This window comes from Quercus lobata, chromosome 3 (genome assembly GCF_001633185.2).
Source record: "Quercus lobata isolate SW786 chromosome 3, ValleyOak3.0 Primary Assembly, whole genome shotgun sequence".
Taxonomy (NCBI): domain Eukaryota; kingdom Viridiplantae; phylum Streptophyta; class Magnoliopsida; order Fagales; family Fagaceae; genus Quercus; species Quercus lobata.
This window is the reverse complement of record NC_044906.1, coordinates 27,116,544-27,135,362: the sequence shown is the minus strand read 5'-3', so window position 1 is coordinate 27,135,362 and position 18,819 is coordinate 27,116,544. Positions and strand designations below refer to the sequence as shown.

The 18,819-nt window shown below is 32.8% G+C and overlaps 3 protein-coding genes across 3 annotated transcripts; all 3 read left to right on the top strand.

The window, feature by feature from the left end:
* The first annotated feature begins 3,834 nt into the window (after nt 1–3,834).
* Nucleotides 3,835–5,581, top strand: LOC115979628 (acetylajmalan esterase-like). The gene is made up of 3 exons (XM_031101686.1): nt 3,835–4,259; nt 5,132–5,350; nt 5,443–5,581. The coding sequence occupies exons 1-3, from the start codon at nt 3,971–3,973 to the stop codon at nt 5,559–5,561; spliced, it is 627 nt and encodes a 208-aa protein (XP_030957546.1). The 5' UTR covers nt 3,835–3,970; the 3' UTR covers nt 5,562–5,581.
* A 14-nt stretch (nt 5,582–5,595) lies between these two features.
* LOC115979629 (GDSL esterase/lipase At5g03980-like) lies at nt 5,596–6,359 on the top strand. The gene is made up of 2 exons (XM_031101687.1): nt 5,596–5,881; nt 5,970–6,359. The coding sequence occupies exons 1-2, from the start codon at nt 5,755–5,757 to the stop codon at nt 6,110–6,112; spliced, it is 270 nt and encodes an 89-aa protein (XP_030957547.1). The 5' UTR covers nt 5,596–5,754; the 3' UTR covers nt 6,113–6,359.
* A 1,820-nt stretch (nt 6,360–8,179) lies between these two features.
* LOC115982355 (GDSL esterase/lipase At5g03980-like) lies at nt 8,180–11,056 on the top strand. Its single transcript, XM_031104930.1, has 3 exons — nt 8,180–8,358; nt 8,449–8,597; nt 10,636–11,056. Exons 1-3 carry the CDS (start codon nt 8,319–8,321, stop codon nt 10,894–10,896), a joined length of 450 nt encoding a protein of 149 aa, XP_030960790.1. The 5' UTR covers nt 8,180–8,318; the 3' UTR covers nt 10,897–11,056.
* The last annotated feature ends 7,763 nt before the right edge of the window (nt 11,057–18,819 follow it).

Sequence of the window (18,819 nt, the reverse complement as noted above, 5' to 3'; positions counted from 1 at the left end):
AAATGTACAAGATAATTCTAATGAATAATTGTTGTTTTTAGCCAAATGGTCAATTATCTTCCTAAAAAAAAATTAATTAGAATTTTAAAACTCTAATTATTCCATAGAATAATTTGATCATATATAAAGTGGAAGAAGATCAAGTCCAAAACTCCTACTTCCCCAAATCTTATAAGAAAATTGGGAGGGAAAAAAAAAATCAAAATGGAAGAAAATAGGGTTCAAGATGTACACCAAAAATAAATCTTCCGCTTAAACCAAGGTGGTCGATACCATACCGTACCGGCCGGTACTGCCAGTATGTACTATACAGGTACGTGCATCGATACCGAAACATCAACGTTTCATAACGGTTTAAATATTGGCAGTATTGGCCGTGTATTGATTGTACCGGCCAATTTCTGGTGTTTCAGCTGGTACCAGGCATACCGGGCGGTACAAAAATAAGTTTTTTTTTTTTCAATTTTGTAATATGAATTTTTGTAAAGGTAGAATGGTAACTTATTTGCATTAACTTATTAGTATTATTTGTTTTCTTAGTATGTTAAAGTCTAAAATCTAAAACCATGAATAATTTGTTCTAAATTGAGGTAATGTTTTATGGTAAGTTTTTATTTTTATTATAATATATATTTATAAATATAAAAAATAATGATAAACCCGAAACGATACATCAGTATTGACCGGTACTGTAATATATAGATTTATTAGTCAAACTAGTACAGCTTCCAGTACGAGATTGACTCTCTTGGCTTAAACACTAAGACCATCATCATTCTTTCGAAACATGTTCTCAAAGATTAAATAATCATAAAACCAACAAAATTTAAAGGTGTCGAATATTTGACATTTCACCAAAACACCTTTAACCAAAAGCTGAAGTTCCAATCAACGCATAAAACATTAAAACCTCTATAATTCGGCAATCTGATGCTTAGATGTTGAATTTTAGTAATTTTTTTTCGTTTTCTGATTGTTTCTCTTATGCTATCATTTTGGGAGGAAAATTTACTTTAGATAACATTAAAGGAAAGAATCCTAATAGATTTCTATGACCCAAAGACCTTTTCTCATTAAAAAGAGGAGAAACTCAACTCATTTATGGGTGTTTTGGTTGAAAATTATGATCTAATTCACTAGAAAGAGAATTCATCCACATTTGTGAAAGAAACTTTCCCAATAGCCATGAAATTTAGAGAGAGCTAGACTCCTCTTCTTCTTTTTTGCTAAATAGAGAGAGACCTCTCTACCCCTCTTCATGTCCCTCATCAAAAAACCTTCCAAACACCATCAAAGAATCCATCATTCATCCCTCATTGCAAATAAGAATACCAATGCATCAAAATTTATCAACCGTTGTGCACTTTCAGCATCATAGCCCAACACCACAAAAGTTTTAATTATTTTCTTATAGCCATTATACCATCCAAACCACATGGCCCAAAGGCTTGTTCAACCTTATTGAATTCAAATTTCAAATTTCTAGTCTATCTAGGCAACTCAAAAAACACCTAACGTGAACGTAAAAAATCCACCCAAGGGATATAATACAGGTCGATTTCATGTAATTAATATCCAAATTCGACCAGAAATTTTGGTTAATATCCAAATCCAGCCCAAACACCTTTTACCCATGATGAAACAGTATTACTCGGAATTTTCCGGTTGAATCGGGTAGGATACCCATGACCCTATGAGTTTGGCCATCCCTACGCACATATTTGCAATAGCCACCAATGCACTCCAAAACACGTCTCCTCCATTCCACGTAGGGACGAAGTTCATGGATCGTGAAAGTAAGTGAAAAGCTGGACATTTATAAATGCTTAAACCCAAGAATTACAATCTCGAAGACCCAAGAATATTGCATTAGTTAGGGTTAAACGTATATTTGTGCATCTGGTTGCAACTAATACTGATTGTTTATTTCTTAGTTGTTGGAAGTTAGTTATGGTATGATGTAAAACAAGGCTTTAAAAATTTTCACATAAGCAAATAAACTAAAATTAAACGAAAAAATTGATGGCAAATAGAATAAATATTTTTGAAAACTTTTTTTTTTTTTTGAGTAAAATATTTTTGAAAACTTGATTGTGTAAGATGAGATAAGATATCTTGAATTACATTAATCCGTGCACGACATAGATTTGGTCTTAATAAGCAATCCATGAGATTATTTTTAAAGAGCGAGTCAAACCTGATACTCATTGATCATTATGATAAGATTTGCATGTTTAGGCTTATCTTGAAAAAGATTTGCTAGTTTAGGCTTATCTTTTCCATATTTGATCTTTACACCTTGTGGACTAATAATGATTTTTCTACTTTTTACTTGTTTGAATACAAGCCACCTTGCAATTACCTTATGTCTCCTCACAAGGTCAATTACTTGATATCTTCATCAAGTCTCCTCCACCAAGTCGCTTTCGTAATTTAGTCTCCAAATTTTAGTTGGTCTTACTTCACTTAACATGAGTTTGAGGAGAATTGTTAGTACAAGCCCAACAAGCTACAACTACAAGACCACGGAACTTTAATTACTTGTATCACACTCTTATTGTTTATATAGACATGCCGGTGTACAGTATTACGTATAATTCAATACAATATAATTCAGTCTTTAACATTATTTATTAAATTATTTTCTCATGCTTGACATGCCATTTATGAAATTATTTAATAGTGGGATGAAAACAAAATTGGCAATTAATTCCTAGGATACCAATATTTGGATTGGACAAGATGAATGCATGATTAATACTTTTCCGCCTTTCCACTTAGCTTCCATGCTTAGACCAAGGGTTTATATTAGTTTTCTTAACTTCCATGGAACTTTCTTTTTTCTTATATTGTAACTAAAAATTAAGGCAATGTATTTTTTCTAAAAAGATTGTATAATTAAGATATGTGATGTAATTTTCATATTTTTATTGAACAGTGTGATTTTTAAATGAAATAAAGATATATATTTGCTTTTCTTGATTTGTTCCTAAAAATAGTCAAGTAGCAAATCCACACTAATAAAAATAAATTATCTAAATAATTATAATTTGTTTTTAAAAACTAAAATCCAATTTAATAATTAGTTTAAATTAACCTAATTCAACACTATATTTATTTATTTATTTTTATTAGAATGATGACATAAAAAGGTGGGAGCTTTCAAAAGCTTGACTTTCATTTGATATTATAAAATAAATAAATAATCTGATTTTTCATATTTTTAAATGTAAATATTTTTAATTAAAATGTTTTCAGTGGTTTGGTGTGACATAAACACCAAAATTTTCTTCATTGACTTTTCAAAGTTGACTATATTTTAGAACATTCCAAAATAAAATGGCTTATTGATAGTTTATACATTTGTTAAACACATAGTACACATAAATTATTTTTTGAACTGAAATCATGTCTTGTAATTACTATTTCGGTTCAAATTATTTTTTGAACTAAAATAATACCTTGTAGTCACTATTTTAGTTCAAAAAATGAATTGGGTGTACTTTGTGTATGATAGGGTGGTGTGCCCAAATAAAATAGACAGAAAAAAAGAGGGGGGGGGGGGGATGGAGAGAGTAGTATTTTGTTGGGGTTTAACTTTAACTAAAATTCCTATTTCAGAAAGCCTAGCGATTGTTAGGAAATAGCTTATTTAGCTTTTTGTTAAAAGTGTGTCAAAGTATATTTATACTTAAAAAAAAATTAAAAAGTAAAAAAATGCAGGTAAATGTGAAGTTTTACAAAGTTGTATATAAAAACTAAAACAAAAGGTTAAAGGCTAAGAGCTGTAGTTGATGCCAAATAGGCTCTAATATCATCCCAAACTTGTGAATCACAGTTAACAGAAATTAGCATTTCTTATCCTTTAGTAGTCTCAGGCAACTCCTCGCACGAGATGCTTGTATTTCATAGTTTCATAAACCATAAGTTTCATAAGTAAACTGAGTGCTTCTGTCTTGACTCTTGAGCAATGGCTAATACCAATGCAGTTTTCACTTTGCTTTTCACTCTCATTTCTTTCTCTCTTCTTCTTCTTCTTCTTCTTCTTCTTCTTCTTCTTCCACATTGCATTGATGCTCATTCCCTTGAGGTTTGCATGTTTGATGCAATATATCAACTGGGGGACTCGATCTCTGACACTGGCAATTTTATTCATGAGGACCCAGCTTCGCCTTTTGCTCGGCTTCCTTATGGCGAAACCTTTTTCAACAATGCCACTGGCCGGTGCTCCAATGGGTTGCTAATGATTGATTATTTTGGTAAGAATCAAACATGTTTTCGTTGATGTTTATTTATTTGCTCTTTTTAGTTGTTGTTGGATTGTTTAAAAGTACACAGAAAAAAATTTTGTTGCATATATTTGTGTATATATATATTTTGGTTCTTTTGGTTCTTTTTAGTTTCTGTTGGTTATTAAAGAAGGCAGAAAATACTTTGCCTTTTATAGATTTCTTATAAGAAGAGGTTCTTTCAGAAAGAATAAGGAAGCAACAACCTGACTAACTGAAAACTCTGTTTCTTAACCACCCCATATATTTCAGAAAGATTTTTTTTTTCTTTCTTTCTTTCTTTTGAATGTCATTTGTGTTAGTGTGGATTGGATGCTATTATTGTTTTCGAAGGAATATTTCTATTTTATAATTATGTTGTGCTTATGATAATGATGGTGTTCATGATTATGGTGATGACATAATTTTGTGATGGCACTTGTTTTCCTTCGTCTTAATATTCATCGGCCACATTAGGAAAACACATTTGAATGACACATATATATAAGAATTTTCCCCTGCCAATCCTGTTTTGATTATATCTGTTCTATCATTATATCTACAAAATTTGAGTAGGGTGGGGGATTAATTTGTGATGCTTCTTCCTTGTCGATTGCTTACTATAAAGTTTATACTAGCTACATGCTTGTTTGAGCATTGGAAGAATCCTTTGTTCTGTGTTTTCCGGCTAAGAATTATTTTTTATTTTTTGAATTTTTTATTAGTTGGGTACACTATGTAAGTTAGTTTTATTCCTTTGTTTGACTTCATTGCATATGTTAGAATTCAGAACCACCTAAAAATATTATTGTCAAACTACTAATTTATTTATTTATTTATTGTTATTTTCTACAATTTCACAGCTCTAGCAGCTGGACTGCCTTTTCTCCCACCCTACTTGGATCAAGACACATTGGTTATTTGCAATCACGGGGAGAATTTTGCAGTGGCTGGAGCTACTGCTTTGCCCCCAGATGTTCTTGCAAAAAGGAATATTTCATTCGCACCTACTAAATACAATCTCAATGTTCAACTTGATTGGATGTCCACATATTTCAATGGGATCTGTCACAATGCTGAAGGTTAGCCTCATTTGAATTAAGCATATAATACCAAAGTCAAAGTTATTATCTACAGTTTTTCAACTATTTTTTGTTTTTTGTTTTTTTAATAGATCGTGCTAAGAAGCTTAAAACAGCCCTATTCTTGGTTGGAGAAATTGGGGGGAATGATTATAACTTTGCATTCCTTCAAGGCAAAATAAATTCCTTCTTTTTTTTTCTTCCAAAATGACTTGCTATGATTATTGATAACTAATTCTCTATTATTTTGGTTCCGGAGGGTCATTGGTTATGGTGCTACCGGAGTGGTTGTCCCTGGAAATTTGCCAATAGGCTGTTTACCAATCTATCTTGCAATATTCCAGACCAACAATTCTGCTGCTTATGACGAATTTCACTGCCTAAAGGAATTGAATAGTTTCTCAATGTATCACAATGATCAACTCAAACAAGCTCTTGAAGATTTGAGAAAAGAAAATCCTAACGTTATTGTAGTATATGGTGATTATTACAATGCTTTCCAATCGGTTTACCGTAATGCTCTACTTCTTGGTGAGTCTCTCTCCACTTCTAACAAACTTCAAGAATATCTGAATCTGATGGAGAATTTTTTTTGGGGTTGCGTGCAATTAATGGATAGGATTTGATTTTGAATCTATGCAAAAACCATGCTGTGGTGCTGGAGGTGATAATGACTTTAGCTTGACAAAAGCTTGTGGAGATCCGGATGCACCTGTTTGTCCAAATCCAGATGAACGCATCAGCTGGATGGGCTTCATTTGACACAACAGGCGTACCAGTATATGGCTAACTGGCTCATCCATGACATCTTGCCCAACCTTCATCGCACATTTTAAGTTGGTTTAGTTTTGTGAGGCTGGAGTATAGTAAGTAGAAAAGTTCTACTTATATGGTTCTTTTAGAGAGTTTTATTATTTCGAGTTCTGTTTGTTTGAGTAACAATTAAGCTTTAATGTGTAGTAATACCAAATTCACTTTGAGCATTACTGTAATAAAACAAGGAAATTAATCAAATTCACTTTTCCTATTTAGGCTTTACTCAATTGTCTTTAAGTGCAGCATATAAAGCCATAGACTGTCAATGTGTAATTTGTCTAGGAATGAATGATTTTCAGATTTTTTGCTCTGTTATTCTTTCCGATTGTGTATTGCTGACCTGTTTCTTCTTTAGTATCTGAAAAAGAAATCAAATTTATTTGTTTGCCTTTACTTTGATTAGATGAGTTTAATATTTTTCCTTGTTGAAAAATAGCAACTTGTTTGTAGAGTGATGATAATAACGCTAGTATTAACTCTAATTCTTTTTCTAGATTCTATTTTTCTTGCTCTGAACTATGTGATTTTTACATAGTTCAAAACTTCAAATATGCTGGACCATTCACTTAAAGTGGAATGTAAGCATAAGGGTTCTCCCCCATGCCTCTTAATGGGTCCTCCATACGTTCTGCATACTTTGGTGTGTGCCTAAAGTAGCAAATGGGGCCTGAGGTAGAGGTCGTTTAGACCACGTTTGAACTAGGCCAAACTTAAGGAACATCTCACTATGAAACCCCCATTTAGATCCAAACCAATTTCCCTTTTCCAATATACATCTTTTAAACTAGTGGAAACCCAAGTCTTCATTGCACAAAGTGGGCATCTTTCATCATAAATTTGAGTAAACTCAGACAGCTTTTACTTGTACTTTGTAGAATGCGCAAAAATACTCTAGTTGTGCTGATAGTGCAAGTACTACAACCCTAGTTATATTCATTTATTATATTAATAAAATTCACCTATCACATTCGTTCTCACATTAACTTATAGACTTTATGTTGGAGTAAAATTTGCAGTAATGGAGCAGGGAATTTTACTTGCTCAGGAGATGTATTTGCCAAGGGTCATTTTGGAGAGTGATGCCCTCGCTGTGGTCCAAGCCTTGAATGATAACTCCACAGGAAGTGAGTTAGGCCATATATTACAAGGAGTTCAACTGGTGTGTGATTCCTTTGAGTTCTGCATTTTTAAGCATGTTAGTAGAGATTTCAATGTTGTTGCTCATGAGTTGGCTCAGCTGGCTCGGAGAGAGGAATCTTCATGCTTGTGGAATGGGGTTTCTCCCCCTGCTGTTTCTTTGTTAGTCCATAGTGACTCTTTGTATCTGGCCAAGGGGCCTGTTGTTGTAGCCTCTCTGTTTCTGTCTTCCTGGTTTTTATGATATAAATCTTCCTTTTCAAAAAAAAAAAAATTTTGCAGTAAATTTGACAATTTAAAATTTTAACCCACGTTGTTAAGCAGGCACCATTTCAACACTGTCAGCACTCAAAACAGAAAGATCTGATTCTTCTGAACATTATCTATTCAAGAAAGTCTTTGTGTACATCACGAACATCTTCATTAATCACCACAACAAGAGGTTGATCTAATTCATAAACTAAGATTCAATGCTCTTTAAATGCAAATTGCCATATATAGAGTTTTTTCATAAGGCAGTTAAGCAACAACCTTACTAACTGAAAACACAATTGCTTAACCCCCCATCCCAAAAACAGTAAAGTTTATTCTAATTCATGTTCGAGTCTAGAAACATTTGTTCAATGGTTACGGGCTAAGCATTATTAGTTATGTTTTGAGTTTTTAACTACTTGTGTACATTAAGCAAGTCAAATTTATTCCTTTGTTCAACTTGATTGCAGGTGTTAGGATTCAGACCCACCTTATTAACCAATATTATTGAGAAAGTTATATTAAACTAAATTTGTCTGTTATGTTCTATGATTTCACAGCTCTAGCAGCTGGAGTTCCCTTTCTCTCTCTCTCTCCCCTCCCCCCCCCCCCCCCCTACTTGGATCAGGATGCATTGGTTTTTAGCGGTCATGGGCAGAATTTTGCAGTGGCTTGTTCTACTGCTTTGCCTACAGAAGTTCTTGCAAAAAAGAATATTTTAAACCCAGATACTAGAAGATCTCTCAATGTTCAACTGGATTGGATGTCTACCTATTTCAATGGGATCTGTCACAATATTGATGGTTTGCCTCTCATTCGAATTAAGCATATAATACCAAGTTAAATATATTATGTACTATTCAACTTTTTTCTTTTCTTTTGATGTTGGATAGATTGCGCCAAGAAGCTTAAAACAGCCCTATTCATGGTTGGAGAAATTGGAGGGAATGATATAACTATGCATTTTTTTCAAGGTAAAACAATTGAGGAGGTCAGAGAGATAGTTCCAAAAGTTGTCCAAGCAATAAAGGATGCTGTAACAGTAAGTTTTCTTAGTAAACAAAATAAATTTCTTCTATTTTTTTCTTGCAAATTAAATGGCTTGCTACGATTATGATTCATAATTCTGTATAATATTGGTTCCAGAGAGTCATTGGTTTTGGTGCTACCTGAGTGTTGTCCCTGGAAACTTTCCAGTAGGCTGTTTACTAATCTCTCTTACATTATTCAAGACTAACAATTCTGCTGCTTGTGTTTGTTAGAGATATATATTAGACATATTAGCCCAATGTAATAGGCCCAAGCCCATTCCTGCTTGTACTAGTAGTCTAGGGTTTATTCGCCTATATATACTCATGTTAGGGTTCATTGTAACATAGGAGGTTATTGTACTACACTCTCAGATAATAAAGATGTAGCCCTTAAGGGATTCCTCCGTGGATGTAGGCTGTAAGGCTGAACCACGTAACTCTCGTGTTCTCAGTGTTCCTCATCTATGCTTCCTCTTCTGCATCTACTCTAGCATACACAACATGATATAACACATCTCTATGCTAATATTTCACATGGTATCAGAGCCAAACTCCGTTCTTGGCATCAAACAAAACATCTCTAGCAAGCAAAGAAGATTCTCACGTGCATACCACCATCTGAAGTCACACATGTTTCTCTGCTGGATCTAGAATCCATGGCATCTCGCAGCCACCGTGGCGCAGTGCTGTGTCCAAGATCCACAAACTCAAGCAAAGCCAGGACTTAAATTATCAGATCTGTGCACATCAAGCCTTCGCCTGATGAAACCAACAAGACATAGGTGCTCCACGGCATATCGCGGCCAAAACCCAGAAACCCGACCTCCAACGGCAGCCGCACGCGCCACCACGCGCGACCAATGGCTCCTGGAACTCTCACACGCGCCGCCGAAGATTCTCGACTCCCAGCTCGGATCTCAGTCACACGCGCCGCCAAGCCGGCCTTGTCGTCCACCGATCCACTTGGCCCGAGAATCTGGTAATCATACGAGCTCTCACGCGCCACCACGCGCCGCAGTAGCAACCGGAAAATCTCTCACGCGCCGCCTAGATTCTTGACTTCTAGATCGTCTTCTGGGGTCACGCGCCGCCCTGTCGGCCTCCTCGTCCGCCGATCTATGAAACCTGAAATTACGGGCCTCAACCGAGCTTACACGCGCCTCCACGCGCCTCACAAGTTTCCGGCATCTCCTCCACGCGCCGGTGAACATCGTACACTCCTGCCAGGCGCCGGAAAACTCCTGCTGATGTCATCTGACGTCACCAGATGACGTCATCTCTCCACGTCAGCAGCCACGCAAGCACGTCCACGTCAGCCCTAATCCACGTCATCAGCGACACGTCATCAGCCACGTCAGCAGTGTCGTCTCGTCAGCACCACGTCGTTGACCCGGACCGACCCGACCCGGACCACCCGGATCTGACCCGTGAGCACTTTGACTGTTGACTTTGACTCTGGACCAGTTGACTTTGACTTTTTTGCGTTGACCTTTGACCAAAAGTCAAAATTTCCAAATGGGCCTATCTTGCTCAGTTTTTCGCGTAGATTCCAATTTTGGCCCCCGTTTCTTCATTTGATGCTTCGAAATTGGACAATTGGCACATTCTTCATTGTGGTTTCTTCAAAGGCATTCTACAAGGCATCTTCAAGTGATCTTCTCATGCTTATCCAACCTCAAGTCTTCATCAAGCTTCCGCCTTGAGTTTGAGGGAGGGTGTTAGAGATATATATTAGACATATTAGCCCAATGTAATAGGCCCAAGCCCATTCCTGCTTGTACTAGTAGTCTAGGGTTTATTCGCCTATATATACTCATGTTAGGGTTCATTGTAACATAGGAGGTTATTGTACTACACTCTCAGATAATAAAGATGTAACCCTTAAGGGATTCCTCCGTGGATGTAGGCTGTAAGGCTGAACCACGTAACTCTCGTGTTCTCAGTGTTCCTCCTCTATGCTTCCTCTTCCGCATCTACTCTAGCATACACAACATGATATAACACATCTCTATGCTAATATTTAACAGTGTTGAATTTCACTGCTTGAAGGGAATGAATAATTTCTCAACATACCACAGTGATCAACTCAGAAGAGCCCTTGATGCTGCATCTTTGCAAAAATCTTGCTGTGGTGTTGGAGATGATTATGACTTTAGCTTGATCAAAATGTGTGGAGCTCCAGGTGCAACTGTTTGTCCCAATCCAGATGAACGCATCAGCTGGGATAGAGTTCATTTGACACAAAAGGCTTACCAGTATATGGCAAACTGGCTCATCAATGACATCTTGCCCAACCTTCAATGCAAATAAGTAGTAAATTTCTACTTATAGAGTTTTATTATTTCGAGTTCTTTTTGTTCGACCAACATTGATATTCAGTAAACTTTTTTTCTATATGTAGTAATATCAAACTCACTTTGAGCATTATGACTTTACTAAAACAAGGAAATTTATCAAATCCACTTTTCTATTAAGGCTATATACAATTGCGTTTAATTTTATCTCGGAGCTTAAGTGCAGCATATAAAGCCATAGACTGTCGATGGGGGTATCTGTAACAGAAATCAGAGTTATTTGTTTACCTTTACTTTTATTAGATGAGTAAATTTTCTTTTTCTTGTTGCAAATAGAAAGTTGTTTATAGAGTGATAGTAAAGCTATTAATAACTCTATTTCTTTTTCTTGATTCTGATTTTCTTGCTCTGAACTTTGTGATTTTTAGATTGTCCAAGTACATGGATCATTCAGTTAAGAGGAGATTAAGCATGATGGTCCTCTCCCATGCCTTAATGAGTCGTCCCTATATTCTGCATACTTGGGCTACTGAGGTGTGTCTAAGTTGCTAATGAGGCCTAAGGTAGAGGTCATTTAGACCAAGTTTGAACTAGACCAAACCAAGTTCCATTTGCCTACATCTGTTAAACGAGTAGAAACCGGAGTCTTCATTCCACACACTGGGCATCTTTTGTCTGAAATTTGAGTAAACTCAGACAACTTCTTGAAGAGAATCACCTTAACAACTAAGGCGGTGTTTAACTCATCACTCATTTTTCGTGGGACCCACACCATGTTAAGTTGTTTGGCTAAGTTTTTGTTTTCAATTTTCATATTTTGCCTTTCTATGTATCCCTAGCTTCCATATGGTTTTGTCTATTGAGAGAAAAAAGAGAACAAAGAGTATAACGCGGCAGTAGAGATATTATGAGTTATGACCCAACATTTTCAAACCTATTATAGGACCCAATTGTTTCTCAAAAAAAAAAAAAAATATATATATATATATATATATTATAGGACCCAACCACCAATGTGCTTTTGAAATATACAAAAAAATAACTCTAATTCTACTTGTAGTGCAGATACTACTATCTTAGGGTTTTTATGGTTAGTCTTGTAGGTGTTGTAGATTAGATGCAAGTACAAATTCAAACAACTACCCACGTAAAGTTTGTCATGTTTTAATGAGTTATGAACTTATTAAAAGGATTTAATGAGACATAATTTTATTCCACGTGATTTTCTGGGGTCGATACACATTGTAATCAGGGTGGTCACAGAAACACCCTAATTTGCCAAAATATATATATATATATATATATATATATATATATAGTTGCAAAAAAAGAAAGTATATACATAATTATATTTAAATTAACATGTTGTCTATCCTAAAAAAATATTAACCAACCTAATTTGATAATCTCAAGAATTTGGGTTCAATCAAAATAGAGAAATGCTATGTCTATAAATTTTCACAACAAATCCTAAGTGGCAAGTTGTTATTAATTGCTATTGTTGGGGCAAAAAAGTAATCTCAGTGGTAGGTTTAAATTTAAACCTATAGCAACTAACCACCTATGATATGTTGTGAAAATATTATGAACATAGCATTTCTCATAAAAATAAGAGTGATGTTAGGGATACAATAAAATATCGCAATAATTTCATAACATTCCAAAATTAGCATGCCAATTCACACATGGATTTTTTTGTATGCTAATATTGAAATTGTTGTGATATTTTTTTTTGTCTCTAGCATTACTCACAAAAATAATCTGGCCCCCAAATATAATAATTGACTCCTTATTAAAAAAAGTTCAAATAACAACAAAAATGAGGCCAAATAAAATCAAAAATTGACCAAAAAACAACAAAATTAGGCCAAATAACAACAAATAAAAAAAATATTCAACAAAAGCTCGTTTAAAAAACCAAAAATAAAAACCCCTAATCACTCAGATTCGTAACTTGTTCAACCTATTCCATAAAAATAATTAAATAAATTTTAATTTCATTTTCCTAAAAATGGGTACAAAAAGGGAGATTGTGGCTGAGAGCTTTGCTCCTTGGTGATGCTGGGAACTTTACTCCTTAGCAGTTTGGCTCACAATATCAACATATATCATTCATTGCTCTCTTTCACTTTCTCCATTTTTATCTTCTCTATCATTATTTCAGACTATTTTTCACTTTATTATTCTCATCTTAGCATTCTTAGTTCTCACTTAATTTCTTATCAGTCACTTTCGGCTTTTTTTTTTTTTTTTTTTTAAAAAAATTTATTTGTATAAGAAAATTGTAAAACTTCATGTATTTGCATGCCTTTTTTTTTTTTTTTTGTGATGTCGATATATTCTATTCTCTTTTGATTAAATTTTGTATAATTTAAGTTTCTTAATTACCACTCTAGAAAAAAAAAAAAAACCCTAGAGATGCCATTGATGGTTTAATGAATCGCTATATAATGGATTGAAGGAGATTCTTCTTGGGGAAAAAAAAAAGCCATTATCATTAGGGTATTCTCCTTGACTATTATTAACTATTATAATAGTTAAATATATTGGCCATTAATTGAATTTGATTATTCTCGTGGATTCTAGTTAACTCAACTAGTAAAATCTCTGATGGTTGAATAAGAGATCTGGGGTTCAATCCTTACCTACACCAAAAACCGATTGGTATCTTGGTCTGATAATAAAGAGCTATCATCAGGAGCGGACGCCATAGGTTGAAACTCTCTCAAAAAAATTTGATTATTCTCAACGTTCCACAGTGTTTGTCCAATTTAGAAAATCTAACCTTTAAAAAAATATATATATCACTTAATGTAAATGTCTCTTAAAGTGAAAAAAAAAAAAAAAAAAAAAAAAAAAAAAAAAAAAAACCTTCAAATTGCCCTAATAAGCTTTCAAGAATTTAAATTTAAATAAAATAAAATTTTAGAAATTTTGGAAAGTGTAGATCAATGATCTTTTGCCTATTCAATTGGACAAGCATTTTGGGATAACAAAAAATGTAATAATGGGCAATCAAGATGAGACTATGAAGTCTTGGTCTAATAATAAAGAGTGCAATCATTAGAAGCAGAAACTATAAGTTTGAAAGTTTCTCAAAAAAAAAGAAAAAAAAGATGAGACTCTGAAGTATGAAAATAAATATTTTTAAAATAAAACATAAACACTTTTAGGGTGTCCTTTTTTTGTCATTTCTTATATATATAACAGTTTCAAAGCACTTTATAACTGTATAGTATGCCTAATGCTAACAAAGTTTAGGTTAAAGGCTCTTTATTGTTAAAAGAGAGAGAAGAAGAAGAAATTTACAGCTAAATCTCTAATTTTTACAACAATCCCAAATGGACTCAAACAATTGAACCCTACACAATTTACAAGGTGTTGGGAGCGGGACTTAGGGTATAGTTATTGATATGTAATTTATGTTGACACCCCAGAAAGGTTAAAAATGTCATTGAATCATTAGATGAGCAAGAATTTAATTATGAACATTAGAGTTTATAATATATATATATATATATTTTTTTTATACAAGATAGAAATTCTATTCTAACCTAATCTAAGTCTATATCTGTGTAAAGCTCCCTCCTGGAGACTTGAACCCCGGCCCTTGCCCCCCACACCCCACAAGCACTTATACTTATGGAGTGACCATCGCACCAAAGGTGTGCAGTGGTTGAGTTTATAATAATTGAAACAACACTTTGAGTACAAAAATTAAACGATTGAATTGAAAGATCAAACCACAATAAATTTCAAATTGAAAAATGTCCATTATTTTCTTAGCCATTACACCGTCCAGACCATATGGCCTAAAGGCTTGTTCAACCTCGTTGAATTCAAATTTCAAATTCCTGGTCTATCTTGGCAACAAAAGATGAATGAGCACATGTTTGCAACAGCCACCAAGGTTCCCCACAACACATCTCCTCCATTCTTGTTAGGGAGGAAGTTCAGGAATCATGAAAGGTAAGCGTGAAAAGTTGGACATTTACAAAGCTTAAACCCAAGAGTTACAATCACGAAAATTTGTCACCAGACTCCTTACCAAGAGGGAGTACAAATCCTTTGTACTACATTTTATGTTCCACTTTATGTTTTACTAATCACAACTTATCATTTTTTTTTTTTTCATTTTTAACTTTGGCTATTTTATAAGGAAATTTAAACAAATACATGGCAAGTTATAATTAGTGGAATATAAAATGAAACACAAAAAATGGTACAGAAGATTTGTATTCACCAAGAGGTAGTGCAAATGAGTAAGAAAATGAGTTTCCTTTTTTGATCGTATGAGATTTAAATTACATGCTACACTAAATAGTTGTATCCACAAAAAAAAAAAAAAAAAAAAAACAACAACAACAAAAAACAAAAAACAAAAAATAAAACAAAACAAAACACAACAGAACAAAAAGAATATCATATGAGCTAAGGTTAAACATGTATTTGTGCATTTGGATGCAACTTTATACTGATTATTTCTTTCTTAGTTGTTGGAAGTTAGTTATGGTATGATGTAAAAAGTGGTTTAAAAAATTTTCACATAAGCAAATAAACTATAAAGTTAAATGAAAAAATTGATGTCAAATTAGAGACACTCCATTTTGTGCAGTCTCTTACACAAAGAGAATAAATATTTTTGAAAGCATGATTATGTGAGATGAGATCTGACATCTTGATACAAAATAGAAATTCTACTTTAGCCTAATCTAAGTATATATATGTGTGAAGCTCCCCCCTAGAGACTTAAACTCTGACCTTTGCCCCCTACACCCCACAAGCATGTAATACTTATGGAGTGACTATCGCACCAAAGGTGTGCGGCGGTGAGATTTGACATCTTGAATTACATTAATTCATGCACGACATAGATTAGGTCTTAAAATGCAATCTCATTAGCTTATATTTAAAGAATGAAAGGCGATTTAATTTTAATCTTTTATTGAATAATAATAATATTATTATTATTAAATAAAGATGCATTTTTTATTTTTTTGATTTGTTTCTATAAATACTCAAGAGGCGACTCAACACTAATTAATATAGAAAATAAATTATCTAAAATAATTAGAATTTGATTAGAAAAAAATTAAAGTCTAATTTATTAATTAGATTAAATTAACATGATTCAACACTATTTTTTTTAGAAGAATTCAACACTCTTTAAAGCTTTAAAAATCATATATATATATATATATAGTTTTTTTTAATGTAAAAATTTTTTAGTGAAAATATTTTTGGTCAAAACATTTTCAAGCGTTTGGTGTGACATAAAATTTTGGGTAAAATATTATTTTGATTCCTAAACTTTAACAAATTTTTTTTTTTCATCCCTAAACTTTAAAAGTTTTTTCTTTGTCCCTAAACTTTGTAAATAGTTTTTTCAATAGTTTAGAGACAAAAAAAGGGGTAAAAAAAAAGTAATTTTTTCAATAGTTTTGGGACAAAAAACAAATTTTCAGTAAAGTTTAAGGATATAAATAAAACATTTTTAATAGTTTAGTAACAAAAGATAAACTTTTCAATAGTTTAGGGACTAAAAATGAATTTCTTAAAGTTTAGGAATAAAAAACAAACTTTAGGTAAAATTTAGGATCTAAAATAGTATTTTACTCTAAAAATTTTTAAACTAAAAAAACTGATGCCTGATAGCCATCATAGCCCCAACTTGATTGGTGTCCATGCACTGAATTGACAACCTAGGCTCCCAACAATCGGATTGACGATCTAGCCACAAAATGAGAGAGAGAAACGTTGTTTTTTTTTTTTTTAATTTTTTTTTTATAATAAAGAATGTTTAATCAAGTATTTTTGGTAAAACATTTTACAAAATTCTACAAAGAATTTTACTATCAAACAAAATAAACACGGTGAAATATAGAAAGTATTTTTTGTAAATATTTTTTGCTAAAAAAAGGGTCAAAAAATATATTTTGCCTTCGTCATTGCTAAAGTGTTTTCTCCGAGTTTAACTAAAACTAGTCGCTAACCCGTGCGATGTACGGGAAAGTTTTTAGTAACTATAAGATTTTAGCAAATCAAATGCCTTAAAATTTGAAAATCTTAAAGAACTTACATTAGCACTCATCAATTTGTTTACAAGGCCAATGCTAAATAGATCTACCAATTGCATTCTCATATCCTCTATCATTTGCAAGGTGAAAGGACTCTTTTGATTACGGTTTGCATCCTTCTATCCTTCAAAAGCTTTAAGAAGTGCCATGTGGTCACTGCATAAGAATGTGTATAAGGTTATACAAAATTTTGTCATTATAATCAACATCCTAAAGCTAATAACTAATCCAAAAATGTGTAACCAATGTTACATATTATAACAAAAACTCAAAGAGACAACAAAAACAGTCGTAGGTATATAAGAGAGAGAATCAGATCCAACATGTATTTTGATCTTTGCTTACTTTGAGATTGAATTTCAAGACTGAAACTTAAAATCCAAAATTCCAACAACAAAAGCACAGAAAAACCTCTCTATCTAACAGATCAAAAAACTCTACAGAAAAGTACCAACTTTGCTTTGAAAGAAGATCACAAAGACATCACAATAAAGAATGAGATGGAATTACTCCTTCAGTCTACCATGCTTCCAATCAGCTAGTCTTCTTTTCCACTCTCCCAACCACAAAATCCAATGCTAACTTTGCATTCAGAGGAACTTATAATAATAATAATAATAATAATAATAATAATAATAATAAAGCAAACAACAAAAATGAAACTATTCATCCTTTTCATCTAATATGTAACTTGATAGATGGTCTTAGGCACTTTTTGGACATAGATTCTTTAAATTGTATTTCAAATTAGAAGAAAGAAATTACATGTAAAAAAAAAAAATATATATATATATATATATTGTAGCAATCATCATTGTGGGAGCAAGATTTCTAAATATGTATATATATATATATATATATAATTTGCTCATGCGAGTTCTAGCTTTAAAACATTCAAGTTAAGTCTGTAAAAATCAAACTCCAAAAGATACAACAATGCAATTGTTTATAGGTAAAGCACACATATAATCAACATGATCATTAAAACAGAGTAAAATTCAACCAACCTTCATGACTCTTTTACAATTTTATTTGGATTGTGTGTCTCAATAGCATACCAATGCAATTATTAATTACTTAAAATTCAAAAAAAATTATTTATACATGATAAGTTACAATTCAAATTGAGTTTCATGAGTTCTTTAAATGTAAACAGAACACTACAATATTTAGAAATTAGATGTACATAGACAAATAGTTAACCCTATACTAAAAAAAAAAATCAGAAATTTAGTACAAAGGCAAACGAATACCATACCTTTAACCTTGATTCGAATGGAGGAAAAGAATGAAGAGAAAAGCAATAAAAAAGCAGAAATTAATTAGGAATATTAAATCTAAATAAAAGTGAATGGAAGAGCAAAAATTAAGAATGAAACCTGCTTTAAAACAGCAAACGAATGTACAAAGAATTAAATCTGTTGCTGTTTGGTATTCATTGAAATCTGCTGTTTTAAATCTGTTGCAGAGAAGGAACAACACAAATGTACAAAGAATTATAAACTGAACAGCCGTGAATTGGTTTGGTGCACAGAATATATATATAATATTAAAAAAAAAAAATAAACATTATCGCAAAAACTATTTATAAGATAATGGTTATAGAGTCCTAATTAAATTTGTTTATAGTTACAGATTTCTAAACAAATTTGACAAATTTGATTAAAAAAGACATGCACTTGTACAGAAGAGGTAGAAGGTTTGAAAAAAAACAGGGGACTAAAGAAGGCTGACATTTTAGGTGCCCAAATAATTATTCAATCAAACAAATGATTAAGCTAAGCTAAATCAGATGTGCTAAAAAACGTAGGTAGCAAAATAAAGCAAAACTGGAAGGTAAAGCAAAACCTGTAGGATTGTTG

Coding starts and splice junctions, on each gene's coding strand:
- LOC115982355 (XM_031104930.1), top strand. CDS start 8,319: ATGTCTACCTATTTCAATGGGATCTGTCACAATATTGATG. Junction 8,359..8,448: donor GATCTGTCACAATATTGATG/GTTTGCCTCTCA, acceptor GATGTTGGATAG/ATTGCGCCAAGAAGCTTAAA. Junction 8,598..10,635: donor CAATAAAGGATGCTGTAACA/GTAAGTTTTCTT, acceptor CACTGCTTGAAG/GGAATGAATAATTTCTCAAC.
- LOC115979629 (XM_031101687.1), top strand. CDS start 5,755: ATGTATCACAATGATCAACTCAAACAAGCTCTTGAAGATTTGAGAAAA. Junction 5,882..5,969: donor CCGTAATGCTCTACTTCTTG/GTGAGTCTCTCT, acceptor ATTAATGGATAG/GATTTGATTTTGAATCTATG.
- LOC115979628 (XM_031101686.1), top strand. CDS start 3,971: ATGGCTAATACCAATGCAGTTTTCACTTTGCTTTTCACTCTCATTTCT. Junction 4,260..5,131: donor GCTAATGATTGATTATTTTG/GTAAGAATCAAA, acceptor ACAATTTCACAG/CTCTAGCAGCTGGACTGCCT. Junction 5,351..5,442: donor GATCTGTCACAATGCTGAAG/GTTAGCCTCATT, acceptor TTTTTTTAATAG/ATCGTGCTAAGAAGCTTAAA.